The sequence below is a fragment of the Alosa pseudoharengus genome, unplaced genomic scaffold (genome assembly GCF_046254945.1).
Source record: "Alosa pseudoharengus isolate Yale_2024_CS ecotype anadromous, Long Island Sound unplaced genomic scaffold, YU_APseudo_1.1 YU_APseudo_1.1_scf_17, whole genome shotgun sequence".
In the NCBI taxonomy this organism is placed as follows: domain Eukaryota; kingdom Metazoa; phylum Chordata; class Actinopteri; order Clupeiformes; family Clupeidae; genus Alosa; species Alosa pseudoharengus.
Genome location: NW_027468640.1, coordinates 30,815,517 through 30,836,727, shown reverse-complemented (window position 1 = coordinate 30,836,727; position 21,211 = coordinate 30,815,517). Strand labels below are relative to the sequence as shown.

Sequence of the window (21,211 nt, the reverse complement as noted above, 5' to 3'; positions counted from 1 at the left end):
GCAAATGGAAAACATGTGCCTGTTTCTTTTCTATTCATAAAGTACATGTATTTGAATTTTAGCAATACAATGAAGTGTTAGTAGCAAACACCACTACCAAATGTTGCTTATCTATATTTTAAGATATGGCATATATAAGATATGCTTATCAATATCAAAAATATGACATATGGCTTTACCTGACAAAGTAAGCTGACAGGATGTAAAATCCAACGTTTTTTTTTTTATTTAGTATGAAGGATTCGTGACTTACAAACATCTTACATAACCTAAGCAGAAAGAAGAAGTGATGACCATGGAGGGTTATTCTAAACATGTTTATTCCAGACCATTTGCTGATGTAAAATATATGCATTATATAACTACATTTTTCATTGGCACATTCTTCCTTCAATATGACAGGTGACATATCACAGACGCTGGTACTCTTGCATCAAAAAAGTAAAACACTGAAGATAGGAAAGCTACAAATATATATTTTGTTTCAGGCTTTAAAAGCTGCTCCTGCGTCACAGTCTTTAAAGGTAAATGGCACGTAAATGACAAATGACTCAGGACTCTCCAAAATGCTGTTTAGAAAATATCTTAGTGTACTCTTATACATGACTTCAGTGGTCGAATGTTTACACTATATGAATACAATCACTATATTCCCATGTGTCCCTTCCACATGGCCAGTAAATCTGATCCTCTTCTAACATGTAAACAAGACTTAATTCTAAATGTTATTATTTCCTCTAGACATTTATATATATATATATATATATTTTTTTTTTTTCCTTCATATATTTTATGTACAGAAAAGGCATCTACACAACAGAGACGATAAACACAGGCAAGAGTGATGTGAGCAGAAGTGCAGAAGTATACAGAAAGACACATCAAACGCACAGCCAGGCAAATAGTGCTCGGCCACGCATGAAATAGTGATTCATTAAGACATCTGTTTTGACATTGACGTGCTGGTTTGATCAGCAGTAAAAGCAGCAGTTCGTTTCAGGCTCGAAGTACACCAGTAAGGCAAGTTTGTTTAGCATGTAGTACATAGCATGGCACATTGCTCATCATGCTTGTGTTGTATATTTACAGCCAATAATTCTACACGTACTGCCTATATTTGAATACAGGAGATAATAGCCTTCATAGAATGTAAACCCACAAACATTGTACCTAACCTTACTTCACTTACTTCCAATACTGTTATACTCTTGCTAGCTTATTTTTTGTGTGTACAAACTTCATATCTACAAACAACCTCTTCATTTTCAGCTATCTGCTGGCAGTTTTCTTTTTAGAAGAAAGTTTCACTTTTAGACTATAACCTAAACTCCATTTTTAGTTTGCATGTACAAATACACCACTAAACACAGTGCTGCATGTAACTGTGATCGGATCATATGTATAGCATTTGTATCTTTCCATTTATTGCATGCATTGGGTCTTTGTATTTGTGCACATATTGTAGCTTTATGTCAGATGGAACAGCACAGTTTTATCACGCACATCCAAGAATAATCCAGGGGCAGGATCGAAGATACGGTTACAAGACAAAGTGTCAGATGCAAGACACATTAAAAGAGCTCTCTCTCTCTCTCTTAGCATGGCGGGAAAAATATAATATTCATAAAACACAGGTAGAAAATAAATGTCAAACAAATCATATAAAACATAACACATTGGCACAGCTTCCAGTTAGATCTTCCTTACAAGTATAGTGTAGGTTTATGCTAAACTCCCCATTTAAAAAACATTTCCCAAACACCAGGACATGCTAATAGTCATAGCTGTGTAATTGGAATAAGTATGTGTATGTTCACAGATAAACTGGCTTTGTATACTACAAAAGGGGGCAAAGCAGATACAGTTGCATTTTTTTATATATATAAAAATGTCACTCTTACCATTTTAGTTTTACAGTCCTAAAATCTGACCAAAGGGCAACTCAACTAATCGCTCTTCTGTTATACTTTTCCCCCCATCAAAAATGTGTATTTTCAAACACTAACTACTGCCATTTGCTCAAAAGTGCATCCACACAAATGATGTTTGTGCTTGCTCTGTGACAAAGTCCCAAATGTCAGTTTGCACAAAGGCCATAGCATTACCATGACATTCTCTTCCGATTAAGACACTAAGTTTCGGTATATAAAAACAATCATTTATGCATTATATGGTAATACTGAACATGAAAATTTTTCACATGTTGAAAAATATGATTTGCATTTTCAATCCTCATAGCACATTAGTGTAACAAGGAACAGACATTCAATAGCAATGTAGCCATCAATTTCTTGCCAGACCATTAGCTTAATTAAGAAAACATGTTCATTTTGGCTTCCTCTTTGCAAACTCCATAGCTGTATTCCTTTATTTCTGAGAGGAACACCAATGTGCAATCGGCACTTGATGTATTTATGCATAAGGTCCTGTGTGGGGCATGTTTTTGTTTGTATGTTCTCTATTGTGAAGTCCAGTTTCACAGATCCATCCCATAATGATTGGCGTAACTAGTCTTGTCAGATTCTCCATGTTGTTACCAGGCAGACTGAAACTCTGCTATCTATTACTATTGATGGACTGGATATGTGAATGAAATCCTCATTCATCTTCTCATTTTCATTGAGAGGCTGTCACCATCTCTTTGAATGACAAACCATCGATGCCCTTTGTGTCTACTAAAGGACACTTTGGCAATTTGTACGTTTGCCGTCCGTCTGGACTTTGCCATGTGTACCTGTGTTGGTGTGTACACTGTGTCTGCACGCACACTTTGCACTTTCTGGATTTAGTGGAACTGGGGTGTCGATTTTCCCAGGCATCAAATTTGACAGTCAAATATGTTTACCGACATGAGCCATGACTTGAGCACCACCATATCCCATTCAGCCAGACAAAACATCTACCTCTCTCTCTCTCTCTCTCTCTCTCTCTCTCTCTCTCTCTCTCTCTCTCTCTCTCTATCCCCTCCTTTCTTCCAGCACTCGCTCCAAAATGACATTCCCGCAACTCTCCAAGACCTTTCATGTCACTGTCCCACCGATCTTTTGCGACTTTGGTTTGAAGCGATATTAAGGTAGATTGAGACTGCCTGTGGCCCAGTGTGTGGCTTCCTCCCCTCCCCTTCCCACGCACACCAGGAGCTCAGGGCATGAGGTTACCCAGCAGGTCTGGACTCAGGTAGCCCATGGGCATGACCGGCATGGCGGGGAGGTGTTTGCCGGAGTTCGGCGCCGGCTGTGGTTCGGAGGCGTTGAGCAGCAGGCTGTGTTGGGAGTCCACATCCTGGACCACCGTGTAGTCGGACAAGGGGGCCATGGTCAGCACTGCTGGGTTGGTGTCGGGGAGCAGGTAGGGGCTCTGGTAGTCCCCGGGGGTGGATGGGGAGGCCGGACACGTGGTCGGGTCCCTCTGAGGCCCTCCGGCCGGTTCCTTGTCCAGAGGAGCAGGGGGTGGTGGAGGTTGTGGTGGGACCGTGTAGGAGCCAGGCGTCATCCCTGGCGGGGCTTCACCACTGACCTGCCAGGCAACGCACTCTGTGGCGTAACCGCCCTCTGGGTTGACCACCAGCAGCTGGAACTTGAGCGCGTCCTCCTCGTCCTTCCTCTTCTTGGTCATCGTTTTCTCCTCGCCCTCTTCGATCCTCTCCCCGGCCTGCCCTTTCTCATTGGCCTTGTCGTCCTGGCTATTCTTCTTCTCCTCCTCCTCCTCCTCCTTCTCTGGTGTCGTGCTCTGCGTCAGGAGCGAGCCCGGTGAGAGCACCACGCCGCCCGCAGGGGTCACGTCGCTGACCTGGGCGTAGAAGTCCATGGTGGCCCAGTTCGGCCCGCAGCTGACCTGAGACTGCTGGTGGGTCTGCTGGGAGCCGGCCAAACTGCCCACGGCTGGGGTCCCTGGGCCAGACGTGACGCCGGGGGTGGGGGAACCCGAACTGGTCATCACCTGAACCGGATCGTCTCCTCCGCCGCAGCTACCCTCCCTGGCCTTGGTCGGGTCAGTTCGGGGGAGCAGGACGGCCATCAGCACGGCCTCGGCGTCCATCGGCAGCTCAGGGTCGTAGCAGCTGGCTCGGCCCGAGTCGTCGTCCTTGAGGCTGAGCACGTGCGACGAGCCCAGGCAGCCGCCGTGGCCAGCGTGGCCGCCCAGCAGGTGCTGCGTGTCCGAGTTGCTGGCCTTGTCGTTGGGCTCGTCCACATCCAGCTCGATGAACTCCACCCACGGCTCGTCGTAGAACTTGTACATGTGCTGGCTGCTCATGATGGAGTTGAGGTCGTCCAGTTTGCCTTTCTGCAGCAAGACGTGTCCATGATGGATGGCAGAAAGTGGACGTGGAGGTTTGTGAAAAGGGTTGGAATGAAAAGAGGGATGAGAGAGAGAGAGAGGGAGAGAGAGAGAAAGGTCATTGGGAGAGAAGCATTCATTCCTTTATTCATTTCTGCTCCCAAATGCTGGTTCAGAGTGTCATTTTACTACAACTTCACTGCATAATTTCCATCTTAATACAGATATACGAACACAAACTGAACAGAAACATTAATTTTCAAATCACAGTACACATTTGAAGAACTGGCTGTACCTTTTCTGCTCTATGTGTTTTATTTAGAAGCTAATTGATACAGTATGTGTAGATAATGGGTGCATAACTGACAGAGTTACCTCATCCAAACACATATCTACCATAGAGCATGCAGACAAAAGATAGAGAAATAAGAGAAATAAGCTAATGTACCTTCAAAAGGTCAGAGTCAAGGCCTTTAATTTTAGGTGCTGGAACAGGAGGTAGCAAGATCACCATTAACCTGAGACACAGAAAAAAGGTGAGGTGAGTTTTCTTCAGACCCCGCAGGCACATATTGTATGTCCAGTCTAAGGTAGCACAGACATACTGTATGTCCAGTCAAAGGTAGCACAGTCAAAGGTAGCACAGACATACTGTATGTCCAGTCAAAGGTAGACTTTTAATCCATGATTTGGAAAACTGTTATTGGTATTTGAGTTCAAAAGCCAAACAAATGACACCCTGTAACTCACTATATTAACAGTGAACAATAGGGGAGGGGGGGGGTTAAGTGTTATGTACATATAGCCAATAGTTCCTTTACTGGATGGGTGGAATGCAAATAAATCTGGACTCAACCTCTGTTTTTGGTATCAGTCTCATCAACTTATAGCCTGGGAATACCCATATGAACCATTAGCAAATTTGGGATTTGCTCTGCAAGTCCGCTTGGCCAAGAAGCCATTGACGCCCATTTCTAATATCTCTAAAACACGGGCACGCAAATACAATCGCTAATCTGGCATGGACGTGTATTTCTTTGAAACTGAGTAAACAACTGCATTTAAAACCTTTGTTTACAAGATTGCTGCACTTCTGAAACAATTTGGTAAGAGTTTAATGCACTAATTTAAGTTTAATTTCACTACTAGTTACTCCCCTGCTGGAATGTGTCCATGAGTCCATGAGCCTTATCCAGACCCACTCTCATTCCAATTGAGAAGGTCTGCTTTCTAACCAGGCCCATAAATGTAGGTTATTACCAAAGATTCAAGAGTACCCTAAGATCTTTGGTTATTACCAACTAATTAGTTTTGACCTGAGGGCAGCTTGTTTTGATTTCTTTCATTTGTCTTTCCAACCAATGCAAACTGTCACTCTGCAGTCAAATTGACACAAATGGCTAATTTGTACATTCCCTCTACTCCATTTGCTACTTCTCCTCACTCAAAAGAGTCAAATGCTAATTTAAAAAAAATGCTGCCTCCCATTCTGCTCTCTCTCTCTCCTCCATGTCAAGAATGAAGTGTGTTGTAAAACTCAACAGATAAAGCAGGCGTGAACATGTGAACGCAATGAAGATTCTAAGTGGGGCTCTGTCAGAATATCCACACTCGTGAATGCCTCTTGTCCAATACGAAATGAAATTAAATGAAAGGATTTAACTGTTGTATAAAATTATATACTGCTGCATATCATCTTTAGCCAAGAAGAGACAGGGCCATCTAGGCCCTCTAGACAGATAACACAGAGTCAATTAAAATGAAGTGGAGGCATTATTGTTTGATGTCAAAGAGCACAACAGACTGTTGCATATGTTTGCATATAACACTGTTCCGATGTCTGTGAGAGCTCTCAGGCTCTAGAGTCCTAGCTACTCATTTACTTTACTTGAGTAGCAGTTAATTAACACAGAGGAGTGGACTGAGGATGGGAACACTGTTAGAGCAAGTGCTGTTTCAATACACCTTTCTGTATTAAAATGGTAAAACTATTTTTTTTTTTCCGAGAAGAAATATATTTCTCTACGCTATGATGTGCCGAGCATGTTTTTCCACGACCCTCAGCACCCCTCTCCTGTGCCGTTACCTTTGCTGCTGAGTGAAGACGATGAGCATGAGCAGGATCACCATGCCGACCACGCCGAACACCATCACCAGTGTCATGGGGAAGGATGCATCTGCAGAGAACACACAGTACAGCGTCGCCTCAGTTAAAGCACTTCAGACAAACCAGTACCCCTTTTAATGCACACAACCCGACAAACAGGCAAATCCCCCCTGCTCTCTCTCTCCCTCTTTCTCTCTCTCTCTCTCACACACACACACACTCTCTCTCTCTCTCTCTCTCTCTCTCACACACACACACGCAGACCAAAATGTACTGACGTATACAGCTATTTTTAGTCTAATTGTACCACCCTGCTAGTAACTAACCTTGCTGACCACAGTTAAATGTTATATTTTCCTTTTCCTGAGATACTCGTCTGGCCTAGGAGCATTTCTCCCTAGTTTATGGCTTGGGGGAACAGGGCCTTCTTTGTAGACACATACTTAACTTCATTAATTAGAGTACACATGACAGATAAAAAATTACCACATGGTTGTTTGCACGCAATGAAAACACAGCTGTTTGAGTGGCTAATATAAAGATTATATTAAAAAACATCTTGCAAACAGCATATGACAAACACAAATACAAATGCAAAAACCAGTGTGTTAGCTTGCTCTAAGGGCAATAGTGATGGCACAGGACGACTACTGGTGACTCCAGCCTTTACCTTTACTAGGTATCTCATCGACGTGCACCGTTATGGTGTCACTGTACTCCCCGAATGCATAAGTCCGCATTTTGCAGCGCACGCGCACTTCATACGTCTTGTCGGTTTGTAAGGCGTAGATAGTCTGGTGGGTGCCACTCTCCTGGTCAAGCTGAGTGGACACAACACAAGACAAGACAAGACAAGATGTAAGCACACAAGTAAGACATTAACAATAAACAAAGACAAAGCCCATTTACAATCGCTTATTTGTCACAATTGCCACAGCACAGGTGGGGACACTACCCACTAACACCCCCCCCCCCCCCCCCCCCAAAAAAAAACTCTTTCACCAGCCACTATAGATATATATAATGATTAAAATGTGCTACTGTACAACTACTATCCATGATTAAAATGTGCTACTGTCCAACTTTTCTATTTTCTATTTGGTCTGTTATGAAATCATGCATTGACCCTTTTAAGCACAGCTCAGTTTTAAGAAACTTAAATACATGCATGCTTAGCATTTTGTGAAAAGAAATCATTAAGGCTACATTGACAAACTCTTAACCGTGAGCTGCCTGTATATTCTCTGATTCTAATATTTACAGATATATAGGCGATGTAAGCACAGCTCAGTTTTAAGAAATGCTTAAAGCTGAAAGACCATGCTGAATTTTGCTACAATTTATTTCAAAACCGGATTACTCTGGAACAACTAACTATACACGGTAATGCCTTTGTGTTTGGTAAGGTCTGCTGTTTATTCTGATATATGGCTTGTCATGTGTTGTGTGAAGAGTGTGCAGGCCTACGACATTCCACCGAGACGAATGGATGTGGAGATGGGCGCAGAGAATAATTATATATCAGTTATTTTTCTCGCGAACTGTTTATCACAGCAAATCGTGGCTAGCTAGCACCGTTTAAAAGCTGAGAAAAGGCTCTATCATGTGACACATGTGTGATGAGTAGCCTACTTCTCCAGGAGTTCAACAGAGAAGAATGGGTGAATTTGGACGCACTTCATATGCCTTGTAGTGAAGTAAAGCTGAAGCGCTGCGCCATGCTGCGCAGGAGACTGCGGCTCACTGGTAGTTATTATAGGTAACTTCAAATCAGTGCGATTTACCCTTATAGGCTACTGCACATTACACGATCTGTACGAGATAATCCGCAGCACTGAAGTGAGAAATGATTTAACTCTTTGTGTAGAGCATGTGAGCGCTTTTTCCCCTATTTCAACCTGAATATTGGTGGGGACATTTCAGTCGTAATTTGACATAGATATATACACTAGATGTCGCCTTCTGCTTCTCAGCATGCGTCAACACCGCCGCCATCTTTGTACAGGGATCTGAAGCGCTAAACTAGTTCTCCTGTATTGTCAGCGTTACCTATTTAGCAACGTTTGGCCATCCCCCAGCGATAGAAAACCTTTTTAGCGATTAGCGACAAATTTGGGAACTTCTCACAATGATGGCAGATCGGCTTCTTTGTTGTTGAAACGTAAGAAAATCACCTTTCTCATGGCTTTGTCATTTATGAATTCAGCTACATCTCGTTTGCCCATGGCACTGACCCATGATTATAAAAGTAACGACTGGCGTAGCCTATGTAGTAGCAGAGGTAAATGTTCTACAGATCTACAACTTCTGGTGAGATTACAACTTACATGAGTAAACGAGACGAGGGGTATGTGGCCTCAACCAGAGCCTGTCTAGAAGAGCCTGTTTACTTTCATTGTATCGAACCTGGTTGCAGTTTACTCATTGTTCCTCTAGGGGCCGCCGCTAGCTAGTGCAGAATGAATGGGAGTCTATGGGGCTAGACGGGTAAAATGTATCTTTATTATCGTCTTAAGCTTAGTTTTCTCTAGACTCAACCATAAATACATGCCTGTCAGTTGGAACAACCCAAAAAACTAGATAATTGCTTGAGATTTTGACGATTTATGGTGATTTTATTTTCGCTAGATCTTTGCCCAGATTGACGCTAATGCATTATAGAGAAGTGGATCACTGAAGCAAGATGGCGTCTCGATTGACGCATTCGTTCCAATGAACAGCAGTAGTCAAGGCGACATCTAGTGTATATGTCTATGGTAATTTGACATTGGTGTGGACACGTCCTTCGGTCCCCACGCAAATCTACGCCCCTGGCTACAGGCATAGTCTTTGGTTCCAGCAGAACATTCATATTTGGCCTCAATGGCCAATCAAATCACACCTGTCCCTTCTATACTACTCAAGCAACGTGTTGATTTACTGGTAATTGTTAGAGTTATGTGACTCACAGTCAGGACCGTCTATGAATGAAGGATTATACCTTTTAACTGATTTAATCAACGATACTCCTGTAACTAGATGTATACTATGTGTCAAAAAGCTGACTGGTCAAATCCAATGAATGGGTATACAGAAAACAAACAAGTCATAGAATTTATGCAGCTATTAGAATGCTATTTTAAAGCCTAAAAAACACAGCACATACTAAATACATTTCCATTTGAACCACTGTGTGCTGCTGTGACTTGCTGAACAAGATTTATTTATTGCCACGAGAAAGGTCAAGGTATCATCTGACCCCAGTAAACATCTTGAGACATGCTGACGTGTCATCCAGCGGAGCAGCTACCCATTTTTTAAGGGGTATGCAACAACAAATTGGTGCCCCCCCCCCCCACCCCCAAAAAAAACACAAACAACTAAAGTAAAACAAAAGGCCAATAATGTATTACATATTATTATTTTTTAAGAAATTCTGCCGATTTGAACTTGAAGTATTGTTAAATGTCGCATTGTCACTTTAAGAGAGTCTAAACGGTTCTCATAACGTCATTTTGCCAGCTGTTGCTCACAAAGGATAAGTCTGAACCAACTCTAGCCTTTGTTTGCGCCACATTGACAGCACAATATTAAGTTATTACAAGTTGTCTTCATTGTTAGGAAATGGAAAAATGTAATGAGTTGTTGCTAGTGAGACATTTCTGTTTGCAGTTTGCCATTAAAAGTGCAGTATGAGCATAGTAGCCACCTAGTTATCTGAATGGAATAGGCTATGTTTCAATCGGCATATGCTTAGCAAACGCTAGTTAGTCTGGTAACATGAATAACATGAACATGAAACGTGTGCCTCCAAGCACAGACGTCACACTTTAAATCCTAGCTGTTGCTTTTCACCATCCACTTATTTAACTACTGTCGCATCCCTTGACATGCCATCTCATTTTCCCTTTCTTTTTCTATTTTTAGCCCCCGACAGCTTTTTTGCTTTATCCATCTTTTTCCACAGTTGAAAACTCACTACTCGTACCTGCTCACTCAGCGCTCATGGCGCCCCCACTCCCTCTTCTATGTCAAAATTCTATGATAGAATCTTATGATAGGGCGCCTACTCTAGCCTGTTAGTGCTCTAAAATGTTATTTAACATTGAGGAAATGCAAAAATGATTTAGAAACGTACAACAGTAGCTACATATAGAATATACCAAATATATTATTATTATTATTTTTACCATTGATTTGTCGCCCCGATGGTGCTGCGCCCCTATGCGCCACATATAGCGCATACCCACTTTTTGCGCCACTGGTGTCATCGATGGTCATGGCACAAAAAACACAGCTAAGATACTGAGTGGGGTTTGCATATTACACAAACTTTACAGCCTTGATGTGAAGGACAATGAATAAGGAAAAAAAAACTCTTTTAGGTTGCCGAGCCCACGCTCCTCAAAAAAAAAAAAAAAAAAAAAAAAAAAAAAAAGCCCTGTGTGTGTAGGTTCCTTTTTCTTGTCAAAGCGTGGGTGTAGCCTAGACAGTGGAGGTGTCTGAATTGCAGACTCACCGTTTCCCAGTGCGATGCATTGACCTGACGGTACTGGACCTGGTAGACCAGGGTCATCCAGCCCACATCGATGGCCGCCGAGGGTGGCGGCTCCCAATGCACCATGATGTCAAAGTGGAGCCCTGAGCGACTGACGTTTAGCAGGGTCCAGTTCAGATGGACAGGGGCGTCCGGTTTGACTGGAGGAAAGGAGGAAAGGGAGAGAGACTGACTGAGAGAGAGAGATAATAGTAGTACTTTACAAATCGCTAATAAGTGAGGATTATCATGGCTTAATTGGTTGTACTGTAAATAGTTTTTTAAACAAGAATCTACCATTTAATATGGTTAATATTAAGTCTGCGATAGATCTGCAAAAGAGCTGCCATATTCCTAAATTGGAGGCAGATTCAGTGCAGTAAAATGCAGTAAAGAAAGTGTGTAAAAGTCTAGTGGGGCTACATGCACACCAAATTTCATAGCGGTGGTCATAACAATAGGCTCTACCTAGCTTGAGTTGCTGCAGCCAACAGCCTGGTAGCTACAGTGAATACTGATACTTAATGTCATGGTGTTAGCAATGAAGCACTTGTTAATAAGCTTTATTTGTATAGCACCTTTCATACACAGAATGCAGCTCAAAGTGCCGTACGTTTGGAACATGTAACACAATAATAGAGAAGAATCAGTCATTCCTCTTAGTTGCTGTGGCCGTTTATGGTCCAATCAGCAACGTATCAGAAATATAGAAACCATAGTTATGAAACTCCTTCACAAGCATTTATAATCAATTTAGACTCCTGAAACACACTTAAAAGCCCAAACACAAGTGCTCTTTGCAATGTCTTCGGAAAAGTTGGTCTTAATGATTACGGTGGCTTAACTTCACAGAGCTGAACAACTGCTACATTCGTTCCACACGTTAAGTGGTTCAATGAGGTTAATGTGAGGAAATGAAATCGTTCAGGCTCGTCAACTGGGCCCTGGGTATCTCAAATGTCATTAGCCAACATGTCTTTAGGAGCTATCAGCTAACACTGACAAAGCCTTTCAGGATGTACAAATGCATTATAAATGCAATGTCTTATTCACTCACTACTGTGTGTGTGTGTGTGTGTGTGTGTGTGTGTGTGTGTGTGTGTGCGTGTGTCTGTAGTGTTACGGTTTGAAACAAAAGAACTTCTGTCCTACAGTAATTGACAGTAATGCACATTCGTCAAGCCTTTTGGGATCTTTTTATCTGTTCATCACCCAAACAGACAATATACTCTTTAGCCCTAAAATACCAATGAAAGCTGCTCCCACTCTCACTCCACTACCCCCCCCCCCCCACCCCCCCCCCCCACCCCATTAACCCCATTTTGATCTCCTACTCAAGGCTGTCATTGTTCATCTCTGTGAAATCTGACTGCACTGCCATTACCAATTGTCCATAGTTGATAATTCTATAGACACATTCGTACCTGTCTCATACTTGAGCATGTTACATAAGACCATTAGGCTTACGACAATTAAACTTTATGTGCACCAGTGAACCACATCTGCTGCTACCTGCGACCTCAGCACATGGAAGCTACAGTACTTCAGCAGAGATAGCTTTTAGTTTTTCCATTTCATCACCCAAGACTGAACAAGGTCTATCTGACTTTGAGAAAAATGTGACTGAAAATCCAGAATGAAATAACCATCGTTCTATGAAATAAATTGTCACATTATTTAACATGACACTATTTTATCAATTATATAATATTACCAGTATGCGCAAAATTATATTATCTAACATATTTTTACATATCTATGGACATGTAAGATAGATGTTACTAATTCTCAGGTGATAAAAATTTGTTGATTTGACAAAAACATAGAGTGGACAGTTAGTAGTCAGACCTACCGATGGTTTCGACCGTGAAGTGTATTTGGTCATAGGTGATGTTCTGCTCCGCGGAGCGCAGCTCCACATAGTAGGCCACCCAGATATGGGTGTAGTTCTTGGGGAAGAGGCACTCATTCGGGCGGGTGGAAGAATACTGCGGACACTCCCTCCACTCAGGCTCTTTAGACGACCTGGGAACATGGATATAATCATTGTGGTTCTCAGTCAGCTTAGGCGTATATGGAATCAATTTAGCTGTAAGCTCTGTGTATCCTGAACACTACATTCAAATCCTGCAACACTATTTCGAAATCAAAAGTCTTAAGGCCAAACACTACATCAGAATCCTGTGCAGAGAGAGACAGAGAGGCAGAAAGTAGGGCTGCACAATGAATTGATTTTTAACAAAAGTCGCATTTTGAACTAATACAATTAGCTATTAATTGCAATTAATCGTGCAGCTTGCAACTCTGCCCCAATGGCTTATCTTGTTACATGGTTTTTATATTCATGTCATCCTCAATGGTTGGCATACAGTGCTGTGCTTCTTATGCACAAGACATTCTCACCAATCAGAAATGGCTCAAGTTAAAGTGAAATTTGGAATATTGAACTGAAGCTTGACTTTCAAAAATTATATCACAAGTCAAATCTCAATCACAATATCTGTCTTAAAAATCACAATTAAATATTTACTCTAAATCGTGCAGAGAGAAAGAGAGAGAAAGAGAGGAGAGAGCAAGCACACTATATAAATTAGCAAAAAGGGATCTGTCCAAGGCACAGGCCAAACCCAAGACTGACCACCGCCCACTAAATGTACAGTATGCAATCTCTTTACTGCAGATTTACTATACAGGTATTGTACATTACAAGACGTGATTCCTATGTTTTTCCATATGGGCATTTACAGACTCGACTTAAAAGCGATTTACTAGTACTAAAACCAGGTTATCGACGAAGCTAGCAAAACCTGACACTACGCTTCACCCCCACTGTTGGTTAATAGCTGAGTAAATGTACACAGTGGTGTTTTTCCACGCTGTGTGATATCCGAGGCTGGTAATTAGATTTCCTCCCGGGTGTGGAGAAGGACAGGGAGCATAAGCTCAGCTTATTAAGCAGCGAGAGGAGAGCCAGCACATCTGTCCAGGGGCTCCTTAAGCACTAGAGCCCCCCAGTTGTAGGCAATTATGAACAGAGCAGGACAAACCTTACTCCTCCACCCATATCCCCCATGTGCCATCAGCACTGTTGACCACCGAATGCCTAATGCTTCATATAGTGGTGGCATAAAAAAAAACAGACTGCAAAACAAAAAAAGATGAGACTTGTTTGTTTCAAAATGGCAGACGTTAAAACTCTCCTACTCTGTGCCGTTTCTTGTCCTGCTTTTTGACAGATTCTGCTGGCTTTCTATTAGTGTCTTTACAGATTTTTTTTGTTTTCTTACTGCTTCGGCATGGCGTAGAAGAGCCTGAGGGCGCCAGGCTCTGTGAGGTTCTGGAAGCTTCCGGCCGACCACCAGCACTTGAAAGTCTCCTGCTCCCGGGATAGACAGTCAGTTATATGGGGTCCATGCTTGGAGGCTATGAGAAACAGAGAGAGACAGGCAGAGAAAGAAACAGACAGAGAGAGAAAGAGAGAGAACAATATGAATATAATTATCTCAGCCTCTTAAAGCTAAAGTAAGAACGTTTATAGATAGGATAGGATAATGTGTAAACAGTGGTGAAACCAAAGTGACAATAGATTTGCTATAGCAACCACAGAACAGGAAATTGATTGGCCTCAATGAACAAAACCCAAACACAGCCACAAACAATTACGTCGAGACTGTGAGAAGTTGAAGCACTGATCAAGGTCAACCAAGTATGCCATTCAGCGAAGGCTTGCTTTGTACCAAGAAGGAGACCGTCAAGGATTTCTGAATTATTTTCTGAGCAGAATACACAGACGTGAGAATTGCTTTACCGTCACACAGCCTCGGTCTCCTCATACGAGGCTCCAAAAGTTTATAGAAGAACAGTTGCAGGAGGATTTGTATTTTTTGCAGAGTCGAAAGGTCGAAAGGGTTTAGCTGAATTTATAGGTATTTGCGGCAGTTCATCTCTCCCGTGGCAGAGCGGATGCCTCTCCCTCTCCCTCCCGCTCTGCTTCTCCCGCACCCTCCCTCACCCTCACCCTGCCGACGCTCTGGGCCGGCTCACAAACATTTCCCAAGCACTTGGCTTTTTGCGCAACCATAAATAAGAGCCCGAGTGCGATTGATTCTGCCATCCCCGCCCCACCAACCCCCCCCCCCCCCCCCCCCAACCTCCAAACCCCCTTCTCCTTCATCCTCCTGCCTCCACCGCTCTCTTGCTGGCTAGGGGATAAATCACAAACACCCACCACCATCACCACCACAGCCAGCTCCAAACTCCTGCTGCAGCCTGCACAGATTTCACAGAGGAAGAGCTGCGCTACGCCTTGGGATCTTTTATTTTTTCGTGGAGAACTAGATGCACACACACACACACACACACTTTTATTTTTTCGTGGAGAAATAGATGCACACACACACTTTTATTTTTTCGTGGAGAACTAGATGCACACACACACACACTTTTATTTTTTCGTGGAGAAATAGATGCACACTCACACACACGCACACACGCACACACACACACACACACACACACACTCACTCACTCACTCACTCACTCACTCACTCACTCACTCACTCACTCACTCACTCACACACACACACACACACACACACACACACACACACACACACACACACACACACACACACACACACACACACACGCAAACACACAAACACACAAACACACACAAGCACCCTTCTAATTGATTGCTGACGTTCCACATATACTCCAGCCTAGTGGAGAGGATCGTAAAAAATATATACACATCCAATTAGCCTTTAAACAGAGTGTCTGCAGCAGTGGAAAAGCTATGCTCGCCTCTGCTCCATGACAGAAAGATGGATTCACTCTCGGCTGCTGAGCTGCAGAGCCCGGAACAATCTGTGACTAAAGAGTATGGGGAGCAGGTGAAGGCCTGTCATCTCCCACACAGCGTTTCCACGTGCACACACACACAGACACACAGACACTCTCTCTCACACACACACACACAAACTCATACCACACACACTCAAACACACACACATACACACACACCCACACACACACACACTCAAACACACACACACACACACACACACACACACACACACACACGCATACACACTCACACTCACAAAAACACACATGCCTACACAAACACACACATACTGTATAAATGCTGTTTGACTGTAGGTTATGCACAAAGGCACACAGACACACACTCACACTCAGACGCACAGACTTTGGAAGGTCATCTACAAACTCCAGGGAAAGACCTACGCAGACACACAGACTTAACTCATTACCTGTTCTCACTTGAATGTTTTCATAACTACTCTCCCACACCTCCACAACCCCAAGGAATGTTTGAAATCCTTCTCGACATGCTCAGTGTTGGCTTCATGACCCCCTCCTGATTAAGCCATTTTTACTTAATCTGATATATATATATCACATGGCCATAAAACAATACTCAGGGCCACTTGGGAAGGATGGGAAAATAGGCTTGAACACATCTGTATCTGGTCTATTAAAATACCCCACCAGTGCTACAGCAAAAGGAAAAGTCCTGACAAATAAAAACCCTGATAGAGGCATTTAAAACATTATTTACGAAATATGTTTGGAATAAGATGTAAATAGACGTAAGATTACTAAGGTGATGCCATCCATCCACTGAATGTTTTGATGTAAATAAGAGCATTCCAACTACCGGTACTTTTCATGATAAGAGCTGTGAAGTCAGGAGTCAAGAGGGTGGGCAAAAACACACTAAAGAAACGCATGATTGAAATAGTTTTGAAAGCACCGAGTGTTTCTGAAGTCATTAGTATTGAAGCCATACCACGTGCACAACAGAGGAGGCAATCCAGCTACACTGTGCTGACAGCACACTGCAGCTGTTCCCTGTTTATGTCTCGCTGGACACACCCACTGACAGACACGGCCTCCAATGGCTGACCGCCCTGCTGGCGCCAACAGATGTGCAGATGCAGGTCGTCACGTGAGACATTTGGGAGCTTGGCCACATGGTCAGTGCTGGCCAGTGACTCAGAAGTGAATGCTCCTTTCTCAAACCCACTGTTGATTAGGACACTGCATCTGGGCACATTTCTAATGCAAACGCAGTCCCATAACATGTACACACTTTCAGCAAAACCCACAGACTCAGTCGGGGATTGTTCCTGTTCAGTCCAAGTTGCCGTAGAGAGAGAGAGAGAGAGAGGGAGAGAGACCCATTTATCATCTTGTTGCTTGGCAGCAGGGAGGAATAGTGATGCTGCACTGGCACTTTATGTATTGGATCAATAGGGACCTGCGGTTTCGCCTTGCCAGGGTATATCCATAATACACAGGCTGACTTTAACAAGTGATTATTAGAGTCCTGATCCGTCCTGTCTAAAGTCCTCCGCTGTGTCAGCGAGCTTAAGAGAGGGGTTGGTTATCAAGAGTGCAGCTGTATATTCATGAGTTTAGCCAGAGCTAAGCATGAATTTAGCAGTCTACCACTTTCTGGTATTTTATAGTTGACCTCATTAGTTACAGGTGAACTGAAAATGAAGTGAGAAGTAATCAAGGGATATGCCAAAAAGCTGTTTTTTTCTAAGGGTTGTTTACTTGCACAGACTGCACAGATTTCTTTCCCAAGGGCAAGCATCTATTAAATCTTCCTAATGGTGATTCAGGTATTATTTATATTGCTGAAGCATCAACAAAAAAACTCAAACTCTCTTACTCTCCGGAGAGCATAGCACAGTGGGCACTCTTCCTCCCTTGGGTGTTTATCTCGCTGCACAAATAAAAGCTAGTTAAGAGAAAGAGTTTGTAAAGGCAAGCCCACTCCCTGTATAGCAACACTGGCCATTAAAACATGGTAGTGGAAAACTGTCACTGGTGAATTGTCTTGGCATTGAACAGATCGGAGCAACTTAAAGGCCAGAGTAAACATCATTACAGCTCATTAGCTAATGACTTTCATTGCAGGGATAACCGAGTAGCCTGTTAACACAGACCCAAATGTCAACATCTCTGCCATCACATTAGCATCACTCCCGCTAAAAAACATACTTGCAAACGTACACACATATGTCTAAATCCACACTTGCTTTTCACTGATTGGCTTTTACATCATATACATTCTAACTCCATTGCTCAAGACTACTTTACATGACTGCATGCGCCCACATTCACTGCGGCATGGATCTGCATGGCTCTTCCAAGTCTTTCAACCTTTTCCAGCCAACCTCTTACTTGTGTAATCTTTTACATTTCTTAAAAACTGTAGCCATACAGCAGAGCACAGCCTGATCTGGCAAGAATTCCACCGAGACATCGTCCATCAGGGGACTTCATGAACTCACATTGCTTGATGATTACTCCACACAAACTCTAGTGCTCACCCAGACTCGTACATCACCCTCACGAGTTTGAGTTTTCATCATTAAGACTCACAGACATCTACATTATACTCCGAAACAAGAAGGCACTCTCTGTATTAAAAATAGTTTTAAAAGCCTTTATTTTCATGGCTTGGCCATTTTAAACCTTTTAAAACGCTCTGACTCATTTCAGCATCAAGCTTTCATCAGGGAGTCAAAAACAAACAGCATACTGCATAGCCCAAGGAGTTGTGTGTTTTTTTGTGTGTGTGTGTGTGTGTGTGTCTGTGTGTGTGAGTGCGTTACAGTTAAGATCGGAGATGTCAGGCGTTCTGCGAGCAGGTTTGAGGTGGTCACCCCCACTGGTGGGAGGTTGTGCGAAGGGTGTTTGGAGCACATTACCCAGCTGGACGGGACAGTGTGTACAACCACGCCTGCCTGTCCGCCTGCGGGGACACAAGGCTCAGACGTCCAGCCTTTTTTCATTAACCCGCCAATTCCACTAAGAGAGCGAGCGAGGAGACAGAGAGGCACAACCCGTATGCATGCTGTTTGGATACACATGCATGTTGTGTTCCTTTTGTCAAGGCAGATTGTACATAATAACTTTAATAACATGAAATGCTCATAAATGCTCCACAGACATGTGTCTACAGTGTTGAATGTAGAGAGCAGTGTTTGTCAAACCATTTCAGACCAAGGACCAATACAAAATAAAAACTCACAGATAACATAACTCATGATCACAAAATCACAAAAAAAATAAACAATAGGCCAATTTCAACAGTATGCTACACCAGGGTTTCCCAAACTTTTCCACGACAAGGCCCCCCAAATACCACTAGGTTCTGGCCAAGGACCCCCTTGATGTGTTACTAAACCCATCGACAATACTATGGCAAATGTAAAAATACATTAAGCTAATCCTAATAATTATTTTAGCCACAAGCACTTTGCGATGGAGCATACAGTGTGTAAATACTGTATTTGGAGCTTTCTGCTATATGAGAGCTATCACTTTTTCAAATGTATTTATTTGTTGCTTTTATTTTTCCCTCCAACTTGCTGAGGCCCCCTGGGCACCCCCTCGCCGGCCCCCACTACGAAAACCACTGTGCTACACAATACTCGCTGAACCATTTCCATCAAGCCTTTCCACCTTGCTTGTTGTGTTAGATGCTTCCTTTGAATTTATTTTAACTAACCCTGTCTTGACAGTTTGATGCTAGTTATGTTACTACTAAGCTAATCATATTCCATATTCTTTTTCAGTGTCGCAAAACTGGACAATTAAATAGACAATTCAAATAATACTGTTTGGATTTGCATACACAACTCAAATACACACTCAAACCCTAGCTCTGGAGTTGTGCATAGGCAGTATAAGAAGCACCAATATAAAATTTGATATTTTCCCACATCTGCGCCCGGACCACTAAGGATAGTTTGTGGACCAGACCACACTTCATAACACGTAATATTGTTGTAGAGAATGTGTTTAGAGAATGTGCCATATTGCGTTTTCCAAATTCTACTAACAATTAATCAATATAAAGACATCAACTTTTGTTTTCTGTCATTAATTTTGTTTTTTGTAACGTCACATGCTAAATTGAACATTCACCCTTCTCCATTACTCCATTTTCTCAACAATGACCAAATGTGATGTTATGAAATCACTGCTCTGTTGTTTTGAATTAATGGGATGTTCACATTGGAGTATTACTGGAAGGGAAGAGTCCAAGGTCAAATGTTCTGGAATATCCCCACTGTAGAATATCTTTTGTCCAATCAGAAATGAATTAACAGAACGTAACTGTTGTATAATGGGTTATATTCACAGAAGCCATAAACATTTGCCTTGAAACAAATGAACTTCTGTCCTACAGTAATTGACAGTAATGCACATTCGTCAAGCCTTTTGGGATCTTTTTATCTGTTCATCACCCAAACAGACAATATACTCTTTAGCCCTAAAATACCAATGAAAAATGCTCCCACTCTCACTCCACTACCCCCCCCCCCCACCCCATTGACCCCATTTTGATCTCCTACGCAAGACTGTCATTGTTCATCTCTGTGAAATTTCACTGCACTGCCATTACCAATTGTCCATAGCTGATAATTCTATAGACACATTGGTACCTGTCTCATACTTCTCTGAGCATGTTACATAAGACCATTAGGCTTACGACGATTAAACTTTATGTGCACCAGTGAACCACATCTGCTGCAGATGAATAATAATGGCCCCAAGATCGACCCCTGGGGAACACCACAGGTCAAAGACGTTGGTGTTGAGGTACAGTTTCCAATGGCAACAAAAGAAGCTCCTTTCTTGTAGATATGATTTTATTATTTTAACTATGCCTGTAAATCCAACCCAGTGTTCTAGTCTGTGTAGTAAATATTGATCAACAGTGTCAAATGTGTTAGGTGTATTGTTGCTCCAATAGTTCATAGAAACCTCTCAGCTATTTGGATTCTGAATCAGATTTTAAATACTTATATGCAACCACAAACCTATTACTCCAGGGTGATGATTTCAGTTTTAGGGACAGTGAAGACAGGACAACATTATGGAGAGAAAGAAAAGGTGTTACACTCAGGTTTGTTGATCGCCGTTTGATAATTCCTCTGTGAAAACAACTCGCTTGCCTGGCATTAGACCCAGGGCCAGGTCAAAACAATGTACAAACACACATACACACACACACACACACACACACACACACACACACACACACACACATCGAACCTGTAATGAGTTCAACAGCCGTTCCAGACCTCCTAGCAGGTTCTATTTTATGTTCCGACAAGAAGGAAATTAGAGATCATACACAGGCTTGTACATTGGCCAGTGACACTCAAATATAGAGTTACTCTATCTGGTCTCTCAATCAACAAAAACAACACGGTCCCCTCATACTCTATGAGTGCTAAGACATTCTGATGCATCTC

General features: G+C 42.6%; 1 protein-coding gene across 1 annotated transcript in view; it reads right to left on the bottom strand.

Annotated features, from left to right (window-relative positions):
- Positions 1 to 303: 303 nt before the first annotated feature.
- The window catches only part of ghra (growth hormone receptor a), a 34,931-nt gene continuing 14,023 nt past the window's right edge, over positions 304 to 21,211 (bottom strand). The window contains exons 3-9 of the mRNA XM_076289292.1: positions 14,189 to 14,324; positions 12,754 to 12,926; positions 10,884 to 11,062; positions 7,056 to 7,206; positions 6,365 to 6,455; positions 4,727 to 4,796; positions 304 to 4,284 (exon numbers count right to left, since the gene is read on the bottom strand). Of these exons, the coding sequence (XP_076145407.1) occupies positions 3,142 to 4,284; positions 4,727 to 4,796; positions 6,365 to 6,455; positions 7,056 to 7,206; positions 10,884 to 11,062; positions 12,754 to 12,926; positions 14,189 to 14,324 (1,943 nt within the window). The 3' untranslated portion in view covers positions 304 to 3,141. The remainder of the gene's footprint in view (positions 4,285 to 4,726; positions 4,797 to 6,364; positions 6,456 to 7,055; positions 7,207 to 10,883; positions 11,063 to 12,753; positions 12,927 to 14,188; positions 14,325 to 21,211) is intronic.